A 23,506-nucleotide genomic window follows, 5' to 3' on the forward strand; every position below is an offset into this window, starting at 1 on the left:
GGCATGCAGATGAAGCCCAAGAGCTAAAACCCCATCAGCCTTGTGCTGCCAATTGGTCAATGAAGTCTGGCACTCACTTTGGCCACAGCCTGATCAAACAACACTCCAGTTTCAACTATAGACTTCAGAGATGAAAAGCGAACCATCTCGCCAAACAGGCAAGTGCTTTTGTGGTGATGAATGTAAAAATGCACTCAATATTTCCTATTTTCATTGGAATAAACAATAGTAATATTTGCATAGTACCTTTAAAGTAACAAATTGTCCTAAGACACTTCAGGGGAGTGTTAAAAGAACAGACGTATGACACTCAGACATATAAGGCTCTGTTAGGTCAAATGACCAAAAGGTCAGTTATTTATGCAGTGCCTTTAAGGAAGAAAGTGAGGGGGTATAGGGAGGGTATTCCAGAGTTTAGGGCCTAGACAACTGAAGGCATGTGGTGGAGTGGTTAAAACTGGGGAGGCCCAAGAGGCCAGAATTGGAAGATCTCAGGTAACTCAGGTTTGTGGAGCTGAAGGAGAAGCAATAGATCAATTTGAAAACAAGGATGAGAATTTTAAAATCAAGATATGGCTCGACTGGGATCCAATGTAGGTCAGCGAGCACAAGGGTGTATTCAATGAAAAATAGAGATGTATAAAATAATGAAGGGATCTGACAAAATAGATAGAAAGAGTGATTGAGGGGTAAACATGAGTAGACACAGAGATAAGATTAAAGGTAAATGACTTTGGACAGAAAGCCAGAGAAGATTTTTATGTTGAGGGGTGAGAGACTCTGGAAAGCACCACCGGAATTAGTGTTCGGAACAGGACCGTGAGTGGAATTTTCTGCTCCCACCATCAGTGGGAATCACGACGGATAGGAATGCAAAATTGGGCATGAGACCAAAAGTCTGATATTTACCTGCAGGAAAATAAGTCTGAATTTCCCCTAAAGTCTTTCACACCAGCCTAATGGCGGGTCGACTTCCCACTAATCTGTGTCGGAAGCACCATTTGCAGGCATCAGCATGTCATGGACCTTCATTATCACAACTCGCTGGAATCATGCTCACTCTCCTAATTTGGTGCCTCATCAGCGGGTAATCAGACCGGTCTGATTTATGCCCGGATAAATGTAGTGTGCACCTGTCCATCTACGTTTCACATGTACATAAACACAGTGATTATCTACCATTCACTATCCTGTTGCCTTCCATCACCATCGCTTCGAATCCTGAACATTGGTAAAGCTGCACAATCAAGCGGGACCTGGGTAGGGTGGGCAAGCACTGTATCCAGAGAGGCTCTGGTAGGTACAAGCCGGGCAAGCACTGTACCCGGAGAGGCTGTGGTGTGGTGCAATTGAATCCGCTACAATTTTTGCTTTTCCATACTTCCCCGTGCAGCAGAGCCAGCCATTGTGCAACAAAACTGTCTGTCGCTGCTTTCGCCTGAGAGGTCATTCCCCTCAACAGTATCCACAGCAGTGTATCTGTTTTGTAGGGGAATAGCAGCAGGAGATTCCTGCACTGTTTGCTAGTCCTTTTGCTCTACCTGATTCCCATTTCCTTCCTTCCTGGGGACTCTTAGCCTGCGATGTGACCACTTTTCTATACAGGCTATCCACAATATTCTCCACCTCGCAGATGGTCCACAGTGTCCCCAACCACCACTAGAGCTCCAGAACCTGAGCTTTCAGAAACTGCAGCTGGAGACACTTCCTGCACACATGATGGCCCTGGGCACTGGACACGTGCGCGGATTCCCAGTTGGAGCAGGAGGAGCAAACAAGGGTTTTGAGCTCTCCTACCATAATGTAACCCTTTGGATTAAACCTTCAAAGGGCTCTCAAAAGCAAATAATATCAAGTACTTTAGAGCCCTTCTACAAACTATAAACTACAAAATAAAGACTTTACAAACTATAAGCTATAATAGTAGTATAAATACACATCATCTGTAGTCACCAAATCAGTTGCTTCCATTTGCCCCATGTCACTTTTCAATACTGATGTCAATTTATGAGCTCTAGCCTTTGGATTGAGTGAAGGGATGCTGTTCTGCACAGCTGCTTCTCACCAGATGTGTGCTCTCTGTAACCTGTGGTTCTCGGTACTGTAAGAGTTCCTTAAAGTCCCTGATTCCACTTATCCTCCAAATTACTTAAGATCTTACTTTTACTTTAAGGAGTACTCACCATTCCTACTTGCTAATCAGAGAAAAGAAGTGACTGATCATATCCTCCCTCTTTCACCTAACTCCCTATTTCACCAAACTCCAGCTGCACTCTAATTCAACAAGGCAGCACTTCACACTGGATTTCAGCCTTGGAGTGAGAGATTGATCCTTGAAGGATCAGTTGCTTTCATGTGTTTGATCTATCTGTCCTCAGGAAATGGCAGCATGGAGGCTGCAGACAATGCTGCCTTCTTGATGGCTGTGTTTAGCATAATGGGGAGAAGAAGGGTCCTTCACCTTCTGACAGGGCTTAGAGAAGAGCTTCAGCCTGAGGTGCATGGTGCAGGTAAGCTGCAGGAAGTCCCAAAGGCTGATGAGGTGAGACCTATCCCATGTACACCATTGGCACGACCCAGTGTGTACCAAATGATTGAGAGAGTGCCGCAGACGCCTTTGGTTGTCAAGGAATGTGGTGGCTCACATCTGCCACATTCTTAGGGATGACCAGCACCACATGGACTGGGAAGCAAATGGCTGTGAAGACTGTAAAGGCAATCACTGCACTTAAGTTTTTTGCAACCGGCTCATTCCATGGATCCACTGGGTATCGCTGCCGCATACCTCAGTCCTTCATGCATAAATATATAAGGGAAGGTCTGGTTGTCCTTTACGGTAGGACATCTCATTATATACAGTTCACAAACTAGCCAGATCACCGAGATTTCTGGCATTTAAGGTGATCTCCAGTTGCCCACAATTGCAGGCTGCCATAGGTTGCGCAAATGTCACTTTCAGAGTTCCACAGTTGAGCCACTAACCTTCAAGAGTAAGGGTTCCACGCCCTTAACATGGAGCTGGTATGCGGTCATCAGAAGAAGATAATGCATATTTGTGCCAGGTTCCCTGGGAGTTCTCACCACTCCTACATCCTGTGTCACTTCGAGGTGCTATCAATCTTTGAGGGCCCGCAGCACTTCCAAGGTTGGCTGCTGGGAGATAAGGAGACTTAACTTGTGACACCGGTATGTCATCGTCAAAGTGCCTCAGAGGAGAAATATAATTTGACGCATTTGTGACAAGTTCCATCCTGGAGTAAAACATTGGCATCCTGAAGGTGCTCTTCTGATGTTTGGACTATTCAGGTGGGGCTCTACAGTAATCTCCATAGAGGGTATCCCTCATCATTGTGGTCTGCTGCGCCTCACACAACCTGGCGCTTCAAAGGGGAGATCACTTTCCTGAGGAAGACATGGACGAAACATTTCCTCGGATGAGGAGGACATAGATAGGACAGAACCTGAGAGGGCCAGGATGGAGATGAATGAAATGAAATGAAAATTGCTTATTGTCACAAGTAGGCTTCAAATGAAGTTACTGTGAAAAGCCCCTAGTCGCCACATTCCGGCGCCTGTTCGGGGAGGCTGTTACGGGAATCGAACCGTGCTGCTGGCCTGCCTTGGTCTGCTTTCAAAGCCAGCGATTTAGCCCTGTGCTAAACAGCCCCTTTGATGTTCAATGTGAGGATGCCATTGCAGTGGCATGAGGTGGAAGATATGCCCTTGATATGCTGATTGCAATTCGGTTCCAGGAGGTGTAATGTCCACACAAGGTGACAAATGTTAGTTTCTCCTGTCCCTTACAGGCATTGAAGTGACCAGGAAGCCCTTTCTAATCATCCGCATCTCAAGCAAGCTCATCTTTTAATCTGTGACCAGTAGCCCTCCGCGATCACAAAGGTATTAGTGTTGCAAAGGTCAGCTTCCAATGATGATTTGGATGGTTAGGTCACAGTTGGGGCAGTGTGTGCAGTTCTGGTCTCCACACTACAGGAAGGATGTGATTGCATTGGAGAGGGTGCAGAGAAGGTTCACCAGGATGTTACCTGGGCAGGAGCATTTCAGCTATGAAGATAGGCTGGATAGGTTGGGGTTGGTTTCCTTGAAGCAGATAAGGCTCAGGGGGGACCTGATTGGGGTGTATAAAATTATGAGGGGCCTTGATAGGGTGGATAGGAAGGAAATGTTCCCCTTAGCAGAGGGATCAATAACCAGGTGGCATAGATTTAAGGTGCAGCAGGTTTAGAGGGAATGTGAGGAGTAACCTTTTCACCCGGAGGATGGTGGGAATCTGGAACTTACTACCTGAAAGGGTGGTGGAGGCAAGAACCCTCACAACATTTGAGAAATATTTAGACAAACACTTGACTTGCCATAGCATACAAGGATACGGGTAAAGTGCTGGAAAATGGGATTTAAGTAGATAGGTACTTGATGGCCGGTGCCGACACAATGGGCCTAAGGGTCTTTTCTTGTCCTGTAAAAACTCAATGCCCTATGGCACCTGTGTGATGTGAAAGGCAGTTCACCAGTGCATAACCTGAGCTAACTTAACAGTCTGCATCTTTGCCACCAGCCCGTTACACTTACAGCCAGGAATTGACTTGGTTGCAGTGAACATAATGCATCCAGGGTGTTCCGCTTTTATACTCACAAAAATACAGCTCAGTCCTGATGCCACAACATTAGATGTCACCCTCTAAGACACATGAGCACACATTATTAATTTGTGTGCTGTAAGACTTAAAAGAACATTTCTGTATCTACATGAACTTTCAGGCTCTGGGTTAACACCTCTCCGTTAGATGACACAAGTAGGGTGCAGGTGAACACATTGACAGCTTGACATCTAATGCGTCTGAAAATCTTCATCTGAAGTGGTTAGGTCTGGGGCTGAGGGGCTGGCTGGAGGTTTATTTTGGCCTGGTCCTATTGGTGCCTGGAAAAGAGACAAGGTAGAACTAGTTCCTGAGTAGGCAGAATCAAACATTTCATTTGACTCACTGTGACGGCCATTATGTGTTCGACTAATGGCAGTCCCATCTGTACTGGTTTACTGGTTTATTAATCTCACCTTTCCACAGAAGCGGTCCATGTCCTCCACTGCCAACTCAGCAGCCTCCTCGTCAAATGCAGTCAGCGCCTGTATTTCAGAGATTCCCCACTGGAGTAGGATCTCTCCCTCTTGTCATGGTCTCGCATCACCTGCATGACGTCAGGTGGAATGGAATGATGAGAAGGGGTGGAACTTTGGGAAGCATGCGTGGCTGCTGTGTGCACTCTTCCCAGCCCAGTAAGGACAGATGGAGTTGAGTGTGCAGTATGATACATGAGATGGGGGTCATGTTAAAATGTGTGTGAGCCATTCAGTGCAGATGTCCCTTCTGCTAATAATATTTGAGATCTCTGTGGACTGTACCCCTTAGATCACCTCATGCCCTTATGAGAGTGAGCCTCGAAAGAGTAGAACGTTGACTTATCCTGACAGAGCAGACAAGATCATTCACCATCTTCCTGCACTGCAACGCATTTCTTTTATTTGCACCACAGACACAAACCTCCCTGACCACTCCCTCCCAGGCCAGCAAGGTCAGCTTGGTTGCCCTTCTGCTTCCATCCCTTGGGAAGAGGCTGTCTCGGCATTCGCGCATGGCCTGGAGGAGAGGCACCAGGGAGTTGTGGCTGAATTGAGGCGCAGAGGGCTTCCTTCACCATGTCGTACAGCCACACCAGCTAGCTGGACTGAAGAGAGTGAAAGCATGTTTGGGAAAAGCTTAAATATGACGCCAGGAACTTAGACCCCTCGAGGTATCGGTGAGAGGGCAGATGAATCAGTGCCTTCCCCACCATGTGATTTGGTGAGCAGCTCACCAATGCATAATTAATCAGCTTCCTAACGGAAGATCACAGGTCTGAGAACTCGCCCCACTGATCAGCGGAAAACCCGTCAACTATCTTGCCCGCCAGCACAGTCTGCAAAATGGAAAATTCCACCTTATGTCTTTATTTTAAGAAAAAGTGGAATAGGTGTTTGAATGAAAAGATAAAAGACGTAAGGAAACAGGATGGACACATGGGATACTGACTACAGCTTGTCTGGAGGATAAACATTAAACAGGCTGGGCAGAACAACCTAATTTTGTGAATGTAAATATATATGTATATATATTCTCTGTAAAATCACTGGATAAGCAAATAGCATTTGAAAAGAAAAACATTTATCCAGAAGCACTCTAGCTATTCACACAAATTAATTATTTTCCTAAAGCATGCTTTTTGTCTATGTTGAATATTTCATGATATTTGCTATCAACATTCCACACTACCATTTACTTTCTTATTAACCTGTACTGGAAGATATATTTTAGCTTTTGACAAACAAACAGAAGCTTTAAAAAATTCAGAACAAATAATGAGTTCTATTAAGCGAGTATTGACAATAACTGAATGATGTTTGATGGGAAACCAAGTTTTTTTTATTGAGTAGTGATTAAGTGTACCGTATTTATAGACAATTTGTTTTGAAGTATAGTTGCACCATAATTTGCTATTTTATCAGCTAGATAATGACATTGTCTAGATAATGGGATTATGTGTAAGTAGGATAACCATAAAAATCACAATTACAATTCGAGGCAAATGATTTGTATTTTTCCACACTGGTGTCACTCACAGTTTGGCATAGGGGGAAGAGACATTCTGGCTGAGGGGTAACAGGAGTAGAATTGGAAAATAGAGGGGTGTTGTATTGGGACATCTCCCTCACACATTCATAATGCCAGAGACATTTCCCACCAGCAGGCAGAAACCTTGATCAGTTACCAACAGAACGAAGAGGGCAGTTAGTTGTCACACTTAAATCACCCCCGTTAGATGATTGAAATCACCCTCCACACTTTGCCAGCAGTTCTGTCATAGTCCAGGAGGTTATCAGAGCCAGAGGATCCACCAAAGGGGGAGTCATGGAAGGAAAGGTCCACTGTCCCCTCAGTCCTTGTGTTCCATTCCGAGCGGGTTCATCATCCATCCAGAGGGCCTTCTCTGAATTTTTATTTCCAACTTGCCTATCAAAGGGCATCTCCCTGATTGGGCGAGCAGCATCATACGTCCACCCACTGTCCTGAATTGGATGGTGGGTTAAAAAAAAAAATCAATTAGGAGGGCACCTCTCAGGAATATCCCTGTGCGGGTCCTGTTTCCGCCAACTGAGACTCCATTTTATAGCAACATGGGGGGCTTCAGAAGCCGATGGATTTAGACCATGGAGAGTTTTGAACCACACTGTAGATTTGTTTAAGTAATGCGCTCACCCAATAAAGTACATGACATTTCTTCAGCTGCATATAAGATATTTTATTCAAGATACGTGAAACATATCCATCACCGCTTTCAAAATTATTTACATAAGCGTGATTAAGATGGAAAGTCATTTTAATTTTGTTCTCAGAATGTGGCTGGTGTTGGGAAGTCTGCATTCATCTGCAGGTGCCCTAAGCAGGTGGTGATGGGACTTCTCCTTCAACTGCTGCAGTCCTTGTAGTGACAGTGTTCCACAGTCGTACTAAGTAGGGAATTGGAGCATATTGATCCAGCAGCAGTAAAGGAACAAGAGCATATTTCTAAGTCAGGTTGATGTGTGAGTTGGAGGAGAATTTTGAGGGCTGCAGTTCTTGTGAAGTTATCCTTCTGAAAGGTGGAGGTCACAGGAAAGGCGATGCTGCAGAATTATTTGATATCCTGAAATGCAATCTCAGAGAGCCATGCTATGGCCGAATAAACACCATGAAGGTGAACCAAATCTGTTCTTTGTCGTGCAGGAAAGCACTTTCCTCTTCATCGAACAATATGCAATTGCAGAAAGTGATATTGAACGTCCCATCTATTCTTTCCAGGCTTTTCACTCGATTTTTTATCCATTATTTGCCATTTCAGGCCCATGTTCTCTGTACTTAACACTTTCAGTGAAACAAGACACTACAGGCAAAAACAAATCTCCACTTGGCCTTTATCATAGAATCATAGGACTTACAGTGCAGAAGGAGGCCACTAAAGGCAATTTAGCATGTCCAATCCCCCTAACCCGCACATCTTTGGACTGTGGGAGGAAACCGGAGCACCCGGAGGAAACCCACACAGACACGGGGAGAACGTGCAGACTCCGCACAGACAGTGACCCAAGCCGGGAATCGAACCTGGGACCCTGGAGCTGTGAAGCAACTTTGCTAGCCACTGTGCTGCTGTGCTGCCCACATTACTGTTTCTCTCTGTTCACTGTCGCCTATCATCTTCCACTGGTCAGTGGACTGCATAATTCTTAATTTTGCCATTTCATTTCGGCATTTCACCGAATGATTCTGAATAACCCAAATTGCCAGTAAACTTACCCATTTATCACTTTCCTACGTTTCCTTTAGTATTGTAAAGACTGTATTACTTCACCTCATTAAGCGTCATGGTAAATTACAGTTCAGCATTGATTAAGGGTATAATTTATGGTGATTAAGACAGATTAATCATTGATAATAATTGTTCAGAAATACATTAATCATTGTTTAGTGCACAAAGAGTAATTGAACTTACTTTCATGACATGCCTCTTTCTATAACCACCAACTCATTAAAATTTGCCATTTCAAGTTCATCTTAAGGTCTTAGAATGAATGACTAATGAGAGCAGTTTCAGCATTTTGATCATGACACAATGCAGATTGTTAAATGATAAATTAGGCTTCAGAACAAATGCCAATAGAAAATTCTCATAAATAAATAATTAGAATTTCTGTTATTGAAACTATTTGTTTGCAACAATAATCAGTCATTCAATAATCATTTAGAGTACAATTAAGCAGAAAATAGCCAATTACCTACGTTATCATCGAGTTAGATAGAATCATACTTATGTGAAGACTAGTGTGTCCCAGTGTTAATTATTTATACGCAACCATAGCTGGTTCTCACACCATAAATATCAATTTGATTATACTATATTAAAATAGTAAACACAAATACAGATAATTATTAGAACAAAGAGGGAAGGGAGGATGCTTGTGTGACAAACAAACACTGGCAAGGATAGGAAAGAAATTTGTTTGCATTTGTAGTTTTCCTGGGCCAGTTAGCTTTTCAGGCTGTTATTGGTGCAACCTTGGTGGTATTCGTCAATGGAGTCAATGATATGAATTGCTGCCTCTGGCATGGACCAGTTGAGCCAAATGGCCTGTTTCTGTTCTGTAAATTCTAACTAATTCCTTGGAAATTGTTGAGAAATAATCACAAGAGCACATGTTTTCTGATTGTTACTGCTATTTGAGCACATAGTCCATAAATGTAGCTCTGTAACAAATGTAATCCTCATAGCTCACCTTTGGCTAAATATTAGCTTTTAATTGCTTCTCCCCTCTTGTGTTTGCAATGGCACAGGTAGTTCTGAAATCTGGACCAGGCACTTTCTTTGGCTTAGCTATTTATGGTGATTACATCTTCTGGACAGACTGGATGCAGAGATCTGTAATGCGCTGTGATAAGTATACGGGAGGAAATGTTAAAGTGCTGCGTTCAGATACATCACATCAACCAATGGGAATTATGGTTGTATCTAATGATACCAACAACTGTAAGTTAGATTGAGTATGCTTACCATTGGCTGTCATTTTTTTCTTAAATGCGTATTCAATATGTTTATACATTGTACATTATTATTTACTTGTTTTTTTTTATACATGATTTAGTGTGATAAATACATTATATTGGAGAACAGTGATGTTCAAAACTTGCTGTAATAACTTTGAGTCAACAGTCAGAGAGCTCCTGGCCTGCTGTTACCACTAACTGAGCTTTTCCCATAATATTGCTTCTAATGGTCCCTTTTGTGTCCTTGGAAGAAGCATAGTGTTGAAGAGCGGTTTTAGTTTCCTTATTTTGCTGTTAAGAATCCACAACATATAATTCCAGTGGTGGGCATGTCTCACTTGTCCAGATTTTAATCAGTGTGACTTATCTTGAGAGTTGATTTCAATTTTGTTAATGCTTCAAAACAACTTTCCAGACTGTTAACGTGAAAATCTGGAGTAAATGGTGCATTCTTCATGGCAAGGCTGTACCAATCAGCGTCCACTTGCCAATCAATCACCACTTTCTTCTATGCAGTATCAATTGTTGTTCCTTTTACATTTGGTATTGATGCAAATTGTCCTGATGAGTGCCAGATGAGAAGGTTTGACAACATGTGTCTTTTTTCAGAAAAGGTTTAAATTATATTCAAGATGTTGTCTCCTACTGGTGGGTTTCTCATCCACTTACAGATAAATACAATCTAATGCAAAGTCAATTTTCCAATGTTTCCAGCATTTTATCAGGGCACCTGAAAGTTTTTCAATAATAACAGTATAAAGGTCTTCTGAATAATTTTCTAGAATCCATAAAAGGTCAGCAGAATGTTGAGCATCTTGTGACTTTATAGCAGATGTCTTTAGTAACAAGGAATGCAAAGGATCAGGTTGAGTCTTGTCTTGCTTATTAGTAACAACATATTTCAATAGTGAGAGGAAATGGTTTCTTTTAAACTAGGTGAACTGTCTCCATGCAAGATAATGAATGGGGGTTGTCATGACCTTTGCCTGTTGACTGCTGATGGCCAAGTAAATTGTTCTTGTAGGGGAGAGCGAATACTATTAGATGACAACAGATGTGTTGGTAAGTTGATGTTTCTCTCTCTCTCCCCCCCCCCCCCCCCCCCTTCCATGCAATAGGTTATGAGTAATTTTGACATTATTTTATATATTTTTGATTCTGTTTATTTTGTTTGAGCATCAAATGTTGATGTATTGTCAGGAGTAGGGACATGAGGATGTTGGCTTTACATAATAAAGACACATTAAACTCAAAGTGTTTCCACTTCAACTGCAAAGTTAGATCTTTCAACAGTATCTGTCTCAGTTATTTCCAATGGGTAAATGTTTTTAATGAAAATAACAGCCTAAATAATGTGCTATGTAACATTAATGTATAAAGGCTTAACATTTTCTATGAGGTTGTCACCTTGCATGGGCTGCAAGATTATACTTCCATGAAATTACACAAAGGTAAATTCACTGATTGCATGCTTTCTCTGGGAGGCTTGCCTCAAAAAGAGCAGAGATTAGAATAGGGTGGCACAGTAGCACAGTGGTTAGCAATGTTGCTTCATAGCTCCAGGGTCCCAGATTTGATCTCCGGCTTGCGTCACTGTCTGTGTGGAGTTTGCACATTCTCCCCGTGTCTGCGTGGGTTTCCTCCGGGTGGTCTGGTTTCCTCCCACAGTCCAAAGATGTGCAGGTTAGGTGGATTGTCCATGTTAAATTGCCCTTAGTGTCCAGAAAGGTTAGGTGGGGTTACTGGGTTACGGGGATGGGGTGGAGGTGTGGGCTTAAGTGGGGTGCTCTTTCCAAGGGACTGTGCAGACTCAGTGGGCCGAATGGCCTCCTTCTGTACTGTAAATTCTATGAATTCTATGAACACTGTAGCCCTGATCCTCTGACTAGCTTTCTCTTTGAGGTATGGCTCCCTTCAGGTTGTGCAGGATCAGTACATGTCCCCGACTCTGTGGTAGCAGCAGGTGAATGCTTAATGTGTTCAAATGACATTTGTCTCTATTTTATCTAGGGGTTTTTCACAGTCACTTCATTCCAATGTAAGCCTACTTGTGACAATAAAAATTATTATTATTATATAACCTGTTAGTTAAAATGGTGAATACCTTTGTTGAAGTACAGTACCCAACAATTGCATGAAAATGTATTCAAATTTCAAATCTTGCATTGTGGTTTCTACATTGATAGCTTCTTTGTGTTGTCACTTTGTGTTCTTGAAATCACTTCTGCAGAACTAAACAATCGAAGGAAAACCTTACATGTAAGAATTAATTTGAACTACAAGTTTAAAATAAATTCTCAGGTTTTAATGGATGAATCTGACAATCTCATCAAGGCTGTCTTGAGAAGGAAGCAATAGAGAGACGGTAGTTGCCCGATCCAACACTGGACCACAATTGGCTATTTAGTAGGTCCGCAGGGGTCCACTGTATAAGGAAACTGTAGGACTGAACATTGCAAAATTAATCATAAGCAACCATTGAATCTTTTACACTGCCAGGAGACATTCTGTATCTATATTATTTGCTCTTAAACACAACATTTGTTTCAGCCAAGAACTCATCTTGCAATATTCACACTGAATTTGAATGTGGAAACAAAGATTGCATTGGATACCATTTGACATGCGATGGAATTGTTCACTGCAAAGATAAATCAGATGAAAAGCAATCATACTGTGGTAAGTAATCTGTTCTATTAGGTAGGAAGTGTGTGAATGTAGACATTAGTTTTTTCACCCAGCATCATTACTCTCAAACTTCCCTCAGTAACCAAAGTGAATAATCACTTGAGGCTAGATTTTCAGCAGTGACTTTTTTTTACAATCGGTGGCATATTTGCAAATCATAAAATCGTCCCTCACTTGCCTTGACCTCATGTACTGAATGCTTTCAAAGCTAGTCTCTGATGCCATTTATCTAATCTAGCAGCTCTGATATGGGTCCATTCCTTAGTACTATAATCAGAAGACTGTGCATAACATTGGAGAGACAAATTCTGAATGAGATACATATCAAATATGAAACATGGGTTAACAATTTGCTTAAAAAACAAGATACAAGCATGAAAACTTTAAATTATAGATTATATATAACTGTTAAATTATTGCAACATTAATGAGAGAAAAAAGTGAATTTAATCAGTATGCAGATGCATTTTATATGTTAAGGCCCATTATACAATAGCCGGGCAGAAAATATTCAGTATTTCTAACAAAAGCTGCAGGGAGGCCTGCAGTTTCTTCAGATTGACATTTTCATTTACCATTTGTATCTATATAAACCTTTCACAACCTCAGGAAGTCCCAATGCACTTTCCAGGCAATGAAGTACTTTTCTGAAGCACATTCACTGTTGTAATATAAGAGAGACAGCAGTCATTTTGCACATAACAAGGTTCCACAAACAAGAATGTACCCATGGCTGTATCATTTGTATGTCATGTTGGTTGAAAAATACATTTTGGCAAGGATGCAGGTGAGAGCTCCCCTGCTTTTTTTTTCCCAAAAGAGTGCCACAGAATGTTTTGCATCCATCTGGGAAGGCAGAGAGGGTCTTGGTTTAATATCTAAAAATGACACCTCAAACTGAGTAGCATTCCTTCCAGTACTGCACAGGAGTGACTGCCTACATCTCTGGAGTGAGATTAATGGTGGCATTGTACGGGTAATCCAGACGGTAGTCATATTGCACTGGACAATAGAGGAGAGCCTTTGGAGGAGGAAGATCTGTAAACTATATCAAAGGCTGCAGAGAGGTTATAGGGAAGGATGATGTAACATGGGCACCATCACACGTGTGTCATTTTTGACTTTGATAAGTGCAATTACATTGGTGTAACAGAGCCTTATTAGAGAGGTTCAAACTTGAAATTGTAGATTTGAAAGGTGACAACACATTCAAGAAGGACTTCAGAGGGAGTAGGTTAGTATGTGATGTGGAGATGCTTACAAGGGCCAAAGTTGTCAAGGGTGCAATTTTGGATTCGGAGTGGCAGCAAATAGAAGGCGGACTTACCTGAAGAGAAGAAGCATTTCATTGTGAATGAACCTGCAGTTTAGTGCAAATAAAGTCAAGTGAGGAGAGAGTCCGAGAGAACAGTAGGAAAGAAGTTAGAGAAAAATGCCAATCAGAAGTTAATTGCATTATTCAAATTTATTGCTTCAAAGGCAATACACCCTATATTAATGAATATTTAAAGAGTACCCAATTCATTTTTTTCCAATTAAGGGGCAATTTAGCATGGCCAATCCACCTAGCTTGCACATCTTTTGGGTTGTGGGGACGAAACCCAAGCAAACACGGGGAGAACATGCAAACTCCACAGGGACAGTGACCCAGAGCCGGGATCGAACCTGGGACCTCGGCGCCGTGTGGCCGCAGTGCTAACCCCGTGCTGCCCTATATGAATGAATATGAACAAACTTAAACAAATGTGTCTGTTCCAGTTGGGCTTTCAAAATACGATTTTCTATTTCAGTGGGCAAGTATGAAAAACAGCAAGTATCAAAGTATATGCATCAGTTTGACAGAAGATAGATTTTCTGAAGATTAATTACAATATTATAAGAAAATCTCACTGAATTCTTATGAAGAAGCAGATGCGTCATGTCTCAAATATCAGACGTCTTAGCACTTCTATGGCTGAAGGAATGCAACAGCTCTTGACATTCCACCACCCAGGATGCATCAATGTAGCTGTTGATGGCAATTAACATGAGACAATCTCATTTACACATAGATTAAAGACACTGCCTGTCACTGATGCATTTTACGGCCAAGGGAAACCACAAGCTTTACAACTGTAAAAAAAACACACTAGACAGCAAACTTTAACTTTATATACCTACATGAAAAAACAACATAAATTAGATATTACACCATGTTAGCTGTTCAGATGTACAATGGACTCCAAATGAAAACAGCAGTGGGTATCATTTTTCAAGTCAGAATTATTTATTGATTTAAAACAATTTAGCTGACATAAATGTATTTCTTGGAGCATCAGCAATGTTACGAACACCCTGAGGAAGATCACATAAAAATGCATTGTAGCTCGAACAAAATGTTCAAAAACTATATTAACCTCACAGAGCTGTCAAAAAAAAAAGATTCATGAGTGGCAAAAGCCTATGAAAAACTGCAGTTCAATTCCCAAAGGTCAAAAGGACAATAATTTTGCCACCAAAAAGAAATTGTGTGATGTCCTCAGCCATTCGCATCCCTGGCCTGGGCTGTCTGTGAAGAACTCATCCAAGTTGCTTGAACAGTATTTCCCATTCACCAACTGTCGAGCACTTTTCTTTCCCTCTGTCACTAACCATTACAGTCATGTCTATGATGCAAAAAATATAAAACCGTCCCAAAATTAACATCCCAAACCAAATTGATAAACAGATTATTCCATATTGCATGTGCAAGTCAACTACTCTTGCACATTCCTTTAGTGCTGATCCTGTGATTTTTGCCTGTCCTTTTGCTCCTGTTACCCCATTGGCTGTAGCCTGGCAGGTGGAAGGCAACGGACTTTCACTGGAGGGATTATAAAATGGCCTTGGGACGGCACAGTAGCACAGTGTTTAGCACTGTTGTTTCACAGATCCATTATCCCAGGTTCAATTCCTGGCTTGGGTCACTGTCTGTGCGGAGTCTGCACTTTCTGCCAGTGTCTGCGTGGGTTTCCTCCGGGTGCTCAAGTTTCCACCCACAATCCAAAGATGTGCAGGTTAGGTGGATTGGCCATGCTAAATTGCCCTTTAGTGTCCAAAAAGGTTAGGTGGGGTTACTGGGTTATGGGAATACGGTGGAGGTGTGGGCTTATGTAGAGTGCAGGTGTGGGCTTATGTAGGGTGCTCTGTCAAAGGGCCGGTGCTGACTCGATGGCCCAAAGAGCCTCCTTCTGCACTGTAAATCCTATGATTCTTTGAATTCTAACAACTTCAAACAGCTCCGAGCCTACAGAGCCCATTGGTGGACTGCACTATCTCAGCATGGGTGTCAGCTGTCTGACAGGCAAGAACAAGGACACTGGTGAAGTGACAGGGGTGGGAGAATGAAAGCTGCCTTCTTGAGAAAGAACAGCAGGTGCATGCTCCACAGATTTAGTATTACTTCCTTGGGGTAGTGCTCAGTGCTCAGGAAGATCTTGCGTAACTTCGATCTGAGCTTTCAGTGCAGCCCCAAGATTAAGGGTGGTGTGGAGAGGGGCAGGGTGAATGCAGTGGGGGTGGTGGGTGTGCTTGTGGTATAATGAAGACTGAGAGTTCGGGAAGTGCATCAGGGAGATTTTCAATGCATTTATCGGATGTGGGCAATGCTGGCAATGCCAATAATTTTTGCCCATTCCTAAGGTGGTGATGAGCCATCTGCTTGAAGCGCTGCAGTCCTCGTAATGCTGGCTCACCCACAGTGCTGTTCGGAAGGGAGGTCCAAGACTTTGAACCAGTGACAAGAAAGAACAGCGATATAGAGCGGTATCTACTGGTCACGTTATGCCAAAACAGCGGCGCGGCACAGCACGACAGTTAGGTTCCAGAAGATCCCATTTCCAGAGCTACCCAGCTCACCACAGCTCACGAGATCCCGTTAGATGTCAAATTCCGCCCATTGTGGGCAGGATCACTTTCTAGCGAATCTGCATCTTAAAGCGAGATGGCTGGTCTCATTCTAATATGCGTTCCTGAGATCTATCCAACACGTGGGATGTAACCCATTCCCTCGCCTTGGAGACCTTGGGTGAGCACCGTTCAGTGCTGGCCCCCAGGTGCTTGCCCTCTGGGCAGGGCGGTACCCTGTCAGTGCTGGTGTTACCTGAGTACCCTGGCAGTGCCAGTCTGACACCCTGACAGTGCCACCTGGGTGCACATCAGGCACTGCCAAGCTGCACAGGTGGCAATGCCAGCCGACGGGCATTGCCAAGGTGCCAAGCTGGCAGTTTTTGTGCAGCGGCAATCAGGCCAGGGCGTTCTCTGCATAGGTGTAGGGGGGTCCTGGAGATCCCCTTCCAGTGAGTTGGGGCATAAAAATGGGGTCCCGATCTCTCACTGCACTGAGGAGTTCCGGTGAGTGAAGCCCCTCAGTACAGAAAACAGAGTAAAGTGCAGCCTTGCTGGTGGGTTCCCCACTGAGGCCCCCGATCTACCCGAGGCCACACCTAGAATATTGTGTGCAGTTTTGGTCTCCTTTTCTGAGGAAGGATGTTCTTGCTCTCGAGGGACTGCAGCGAAGGTTTACCAGACTGATACTAGGGAACTGATGCAGGAAGTCGGAGGGAAGTAAAATGGAGCCTGAAACAAAAAGCAGTAAGGGGGAAAGTGTAAGGCAGAGAAACCATAGTCAAAAATCAAAAAGGGCCACAGTACAAGGTACAGTGACTGAGATGAGTGTGAAAAGGGAGGTGGCCAATGCAGGATTGAGGGTGTTGTACCTAAATGCGCACAGTATAAGGAACAAGGTAAATGAGCTTGTTGTGCACATTGAAATTGGCCGGTACGATGTTGTGGGCATCACAGAGACGTAGCTGCAAGGGGATCAGGGCTGGGATCTAAGTACCCAAGGATATATGTCCTATCGAAAGGACAGGCAGATGGGTAAAGGGGGCGGGGTTGCATTGTTAGTGAGGAATGAAGTTAAATCGATAGCAAGGAGCGATATAGGATCAGAAGGCATAGAATCTCTGTGGGTAGAGCTGAGGAATCGCAAAGGTAAAAAGACCCTGGGTGGAATTCCCTGACCACCTGCCGTGTCGGAGAATCACCGGGGCTAGCGTGAATCTCCCCCCGCCGGTTGCCAAGTTCTCCGGCACCGGATATTCGGCGGGGGCAGGAATGGAGCCGTGCCGGTCGGCGAGCCCCCCTCCGGCGATTCTCCGACCCGCGAAGGGCCGAAGCCCCGCTGCTGGAATGCCAGTCCTGCCAGCGAGAATTAAACCACCTCTCTTACCGGCGGGACCAGGCGGCGCGGGCAGGTTCCGGGGTCCTGGGGGTGGGGGGGGGGGGGGGGGGGGCGATCTGGCCCCAGGAGGTGCCCCCACGGTGGCTTGCTCCACAATTGGGGCCCACCAATTTGTGGGCGGGCCTGTGCCGTGGGGGCACTCTTTTCCCTCCACCTCGGCCACAGCCTTCACCATGGCCGACGCGGAAGAGACACCCCCCACCTGCGCATGCAGCAGGATGATGATGTCAGCAGCCGCTGACGCTCCCGCGCATGCGCGGACTTCCGCTGGCCGGCGAAGTCCTTTTGGCCCCGGCTGGCGTGGCGCCAAAGGCCTTTCCTGCCGGCCGGCTGCTCGGCAACCACTCCGGCGCAGGCTTAGCCCCTCAAGGTGAGGGCTTGGCCCCTAAAGGTGCAGAGAAATCCGAACCTTTGGGGCGACCCGACGCCGGAGTGGTTCCCGCCACTCCATCCCGCCGGGACCCCCTGCCCCGCCGGGTAGGGGAGAATCCCGGCCCCTGATGGGAGTTACGTATAGGTCTTCTAGCAGTAGTCCGGATGTGGGGCAGAAAATAAATCAGGAGATAGAAAAGGCAGGTAAAAAAGACATATTACAATAATCATGGGGGACTTCAATATGCAGGTGGACTGGGAAAATCAGATTGGCAGTGGATCCCAAGAAATGGAATTTGTGGAATATCTAAGTGATGGTATTTTGCAGCAGCTTGTGACAGAACCTACTGGGGAACAGGCAATTCTGGATATGGTGATGTGTAATGAGGCAGACTTGATTAGAGAAGTTAAGGTGAAGGAACCCTTAGGGTGCAGTGACCACAAGATGATAGAATTTACCCTGCAGTTTGAGAGGGAGAAGCTGCAATCAGATGTAACGGTATTACAATTAAATAAGGGTAACTACAAAGATATGAGGGAGGAGCTGGCCAGAATTGATTGGAAAAGGAGCATAGCAGGGATGACAGTGGAACAGCAATGGCTGGACTTTTGGGGGGTTATTAGGGAGGCACAACAGAAATTCATCCCAAGGAGAAGGAAACATGCTAAGGGGAGGACAAGATATCCATGGCTGACGAGGGATGTCAAGGGCAGCATAAAGGCTAAAGAAAAAGCATTCAAAGTGGTGACGATTAGTGGGAAACCAGAGGATTGAGAAGCCTTTAAAAGCAAGCAGAGGACAACTAAAAAAGCAATAAAGAGGGGAGACGATGAATTATGTGTGCAAACTAGCTAGTAATATAAAGGAAGATATGAAGAGATTTTTTTCAATATATTTTTTCATTGGGCCACTAGAAAATGTGCCTTGAGAAGTAATAATAGGAAACAAAGAAATGGCAGATGAACTGAATAGTTACTTTGCATCAGTCTTCATGGTGGAAGACACCAGTGGGATGCCAGAGCTTCAGGAGAACCAGGGGGCAGAGGTGAGTGCAGTGACCATTACGAAGGAGAAGGTTCTGGCGAAACTGAAAGTCTGAAGGTGGATAAGTCACCTGGACTGGATGGACTACACCCCAGTGTCCTAAAAGAGATAGCTGAGGAAATTGTGGAGGCATTAGTGATGATCTTTCAGGAATCACTGGAGGCAGGAAGGGTCCCAGTGGACTGGAAGATGGCTAATGTAACACCACTGTTTAAAAAGGGAGGGAGGCAGAAGACGGGAAATTATAGGCCGGTTAGCCTGACTTCGGTCATTGCTAAGATTTTAGAGTCTGTTATTAAAGATGAGATCGCGAAGCACTTGGAAGTGCATGGTAAAATATACTGAGTCAGCAGGGCTTTGTCAAAGGGAGGTCGTGTCTGACAAATCTGTTAGAGTTCTTTGAGGAGGCAACAAGGAACATATGCAAAGGTGAACCAGTGGACGTGATTTATTTAGATTTCTAGAATGCCTTTGACAAGGTGCCGCATAGGAGACTGTTAAATAAGTTAAAAGCCCATGGTGTTAAGGGTAAGATCCTGGCATTGATAGAGGATTGGCTGACTGGCCGGTAAGAGAGTGGGTATAAAGGGGTCTTTTTCAGGATGGCAGCCGGTGACTAGTGGTGTGCCTCAGGGGTCTGTGCTGGGACCACAACTTTTTACAATATACATTAATGATCTGGAAGAAGGTACTGAAGGCACTGTTGCTAAGTTTGCAGATGATGCTAAGTTTGCAGATGATACAAAGATCTGGGGCGAGATTCTCCAACCCCCCGCCGGGTCAGAGAATCGCCGGGGGGCTGGCGTGAATCCTGCCCCCGCCGGTTGCCGAAGTCTCCAGCACCGGATATTCGGCGGGGGCGGGAATCGCGCCACGCCGGTTGGCAGGTCCCCCGTTTGATTCTCCGGCCCGGATGGGCCGAAGTCCCGCCGCTAAAATGCCTGTCCCGCCGGCGTAAATTAAACCACCTACCTTACCGGCGGGACAAGGCGGCGCGGGCGGGCTCCGGGGTCCTGGGGGGGGGGGCGGGGGGCGATCTGGCCCCGGGGGGTGCCCCCATGGTGGCCTGACCCGCGATCGGGGCCCACCGATCCACGGGCGGGCCTGTGCCGTGGGGGCACTCTTTCCTTCCGCCTCCGCCACGGTCTCCACCATGGCGGAGGCGGAAGAGACTCCCTCCAATGTGCATGCGCGGGATGCCGTGAGCGGCTGCTAACGCTCCCGCGCATGCGCCGCCCGGAGATGTCATTTCCGCGCCCGCTGGCGGGGCACCAAAGGCCTTTTCCGCCAGCTGGCGGGGCGGAAATTCGTCCGGCGCCGACCTAGCCCCTCAAGGTTGGGGCTCGGCCCCCAAAGATGCGGAGCCTTTCGCACCTTTGGGGCGGCGCGATGCCCATCTGATTTGCACCGTTTTGGGCGCCAGTCGGCGGACATCGCGCCGTTTGCGGAGAATTTCGCCCCTGTAGAGGGACAGGTAGTATTGAGGAAGCAAGGGGGGTGCAGAAGGACTTGGACAAGCTCGGAGAGTGGGCAATGAAGTGGCAAATGAAATACAATGTGGAAAAGTGTGAGGCTATGCACTTTGGAAGGAGGAATCTAGGCACAGACTATTTTCTAAATGAGGAAATGCTTCGGAAAGCAGGAGCACAAAGGGACTTGGGAGTCCTTGTTCACGATTCTCTTAAGGTTAATGTTCAGGTTCAGTTGCAGTTAAGAAGGCAAATGCAATGTCAGCATTCATGTCAAGAGGGCTAGAATACAAGACCAGGGATGTACTTCTGATGCTGTATAAGGCTCTGCTCAGACCCCATTTGGAGCATCATGAGCATTTTTGGGCCCTGTTTCTAAGGAAGGGTGTGCTGGCCTTGGGAAAGGTCCAGAGGAGGTTCACAAGAATGATCCCTGGAATGAAGAACTTGTCGTATGAATAACGTTTGAGGACTCTGGGTCTGTACTCTTGGAGTTTAGAAGGATGAGAGGGGATCTTATTGAAACTTACAAGATACTGAAAAGCCTGGATAGAGTGGACGTTTCCACTTGTAGGAATAACTAGAACCAGCGGACACCATCTCAGACTAAAGGGACGATCCTTTAAAACAGAGATGAGGAGGAATTTCTTCAGCCAGAGGGAATCTGTGGAATCTGTGGAACTCCTTGCCGCAGAAGCCTGTGGAGGCCAATTCACTGAGTGTCTTTAAGACAGAGGTAGATAGGTTCTTGATTAATAAGGGGATCAGGGGTTATGGGGAGAAGGCAGGAGAATGGGGATGAGAAAATATCAGCCATGATTGAATGGCTGAGCAGGCTCGATGGGCTGAGTGCCCTAATTTTGCTCCTCTGTCTTATGGTCTTATGGCGGGACTGTCATATGAGGAGAGATTGAATAGGTTAGGATGTTTATCGCTGGAGTTCAGAAGAATGAAGGGGGATCTCATAGACTCATAGAGACTTATAAAATTCTAACAGGGCTAGACAGGGTAGATGCAGGGAAGATGTTACCAATGATGGCTGTGTCAAGAACCAGGGGTCACAGTCTGAGGATTCAGGGTAAACCATTTTGGGCTGAAATGAGGCGACATTACTTCAGCCAAAGAATGGTGAGCCTGTGGAATTAATTATCACAGGAAGTAGTTAATGCTAAAACATTGAATATATTCAAGAGATGACTGGATATAGCACTTGGGGAAAATGGGATCCAAGGCTATGGGGAGAAAACAGGATGAGGCTATTGAGTTGGATAATCAGCCATGATTGTGATGAATGGCGGAGCAGGCTCGAAGGACCAAAAGGCCTCCTCCTGCTCATATCTTCTATGTATCTATGATGGCCAGGAAACACCCGGCTATTCTCTCATGCTATGGGTAGATCATGCCCATAATTTCAAGTCAATAGGCTGTGTGGTTTGGATGGGAACTTGCAGATGCTGGTGTTTCAATGTGTCTGCTGTCTTTGTCCTTCTTGATGGTAAAGGTTATGAGTTTGGTAGGTGCTGTCAAAGGCGCCTTGGTGAACTCTAGATAGTGCACATTTCTGCGACTGTGCATCAGTGATAGAGGGAGTCACTGTTTAAGTTAGTGGATGTGTGCCGATCAAGTCGACTATTTTTCTGCAATGGCGTCAAGCTGATTGAGTGTTGTTGAAGCCAGACATTGTTGAATATTGTGCAATCATCAGCAAACAACCCAACCTTGATGGAAGGAATGTCATTGATTTAGCAGCCCTGATGATGGTTGGGCCTAGAACACTATCTTGAGGAACTGCTGAAGCAATGTTCTGTCCAGGTGGCATCTTTATGAATGTTTAGCTGCATTCTAAGGCTCACAAACAGATTAGTTCAGCAAAGGCTGAAGTGAAGTGTTAGCCTTGATCGATCAACATATTGACGAGCTTATAATTATTTCTTTGATCTGCTTTTTCAATGTCTGTATGTGTATTTTGAAAAGATTATAAGGTGTGAAGCAAGGTAAAATTTCTGTTATTGATACTGTAATGGCTCTGATCATATGATACATTCATAGGGTTGGAAGAGCAGCAATCATTTTCAAAGCGGAATTTTGATTATTTATTTAGTTTCGTCATCATTTCAAGACTCGACATTGCTCATTTGCTCTGTATTAGTGTATAGTGGTTCCTCTGATCTTCTGAGGGCCATGAACCATGAGTCCTTGAACAGCTAGATAGATTCCACAATAATTGTGAGAGGGGCTATGAAACGGTTACCCTACAATGCAACCGGCCGGCCGGGAGTGCAGGATGCAGGCTTGCTATCCATACCCTTATCCTGTGCTAGAAATAAATTGCTGGATTTTGGGAATGATAGCAGGAATTACAAAAAAGGATCCCAGAGTCAGCCTGACTCTGCAAAATCCCAGCCCCATGTTACAATTCAGGAAATTCACCTTTTGCAAAGTTAATCAAACCTTTTCCCCCATAGCTGGTTTATTTGATATTGTTATTCTAGCACTTAATATTTTGCTGACACTCCAGTGCATTACTGAGGGTAGCAGCATTGCTGGTGGTGCCATTTAAATACCCTTTGGCATCACTTGAAGAATAGAGTGATTTGCTGGTGTCCTAGTTGACATTGCTCCCTCAGCCACCAGTAAAAGCAAATCAACTGATCGTTCATCTCACTTTTGTTTTGGGAAATCCTATTGTGTATACAATGGCTCTTGCATTTGCTGATATCGCAGCAGTAATTACACTTCCAAAGCAATTTATTGGCTGTGCAAGGACCAGTAGCACAATGGTTAGCACTGTTGCTTCACAGCGCCAGGGTCCCAGGTTCGATTCCCGGCTTGGGTCACTGCCTGTGTGGAGTCTGAATGTTCTTCCTGTGTCTGCGTGGGTTTCCTCCGGGTGCTCCGGTTTCCTCCCATAAGTCCCGAAAGACGTGCTGTTAGGTGAATTGGACATTCTGAATTCTCCCTCAGTGTACCCAAACAGGCGCCAGTGTGTAGCGACTAGGGGATTTTCACAGTAACTTTTGCAGTGTTAATGTAAGCCTAC

At 44.9% G+C, this 23,506-nt stretch overlaps 1 protein-coding gene across 1 annotated transcript in view; it reads left to right on the plus strand.

The window, feature by feature from the left end:
• The window catches only part of LOC140406652 (low-density lipoprotein receptor-related protein 1-like), a 1,475,832-nt gene that overhangs the window by 946,377 nt on the left and 505,949 nt on the right, over positions 1–23,506 (plus strand). Inside the window, exons 38-40 of the mRNA XM_072494659.1 lie at positions 9,420–9,612; positions 10,566–10,691; positions 12,180–12,308. Of these exons, the coding sequence (XP_072350760.1) occupies positions 9,420–9,612; positions 10,566–10,691; positions 12,180–12,308 (448 nt within the window). The remainder of the gene's footprint in view (positions 1–9,419; positions 9,613–10,565; positions 10,692–12,179; positions 12,309–23,506) is intronic.

This window comes from Scyliorhinus torazame, chromosome 2, assembly GCF_047496885.1.
Source record: "Scyliorhinus torazame isolate Kashiwa2021f chromosome 2, sScyTor2.1, whole genome shotgun sequence".
In the NCBI taxonomy this organism is placed as follows: Eukaryota; Metazoa; Chordata; class Chondrichthyes; order Carcharhiniformes; family Scyliorhinidae; genus Scyliorhinus; species Scyliorhinus torazame.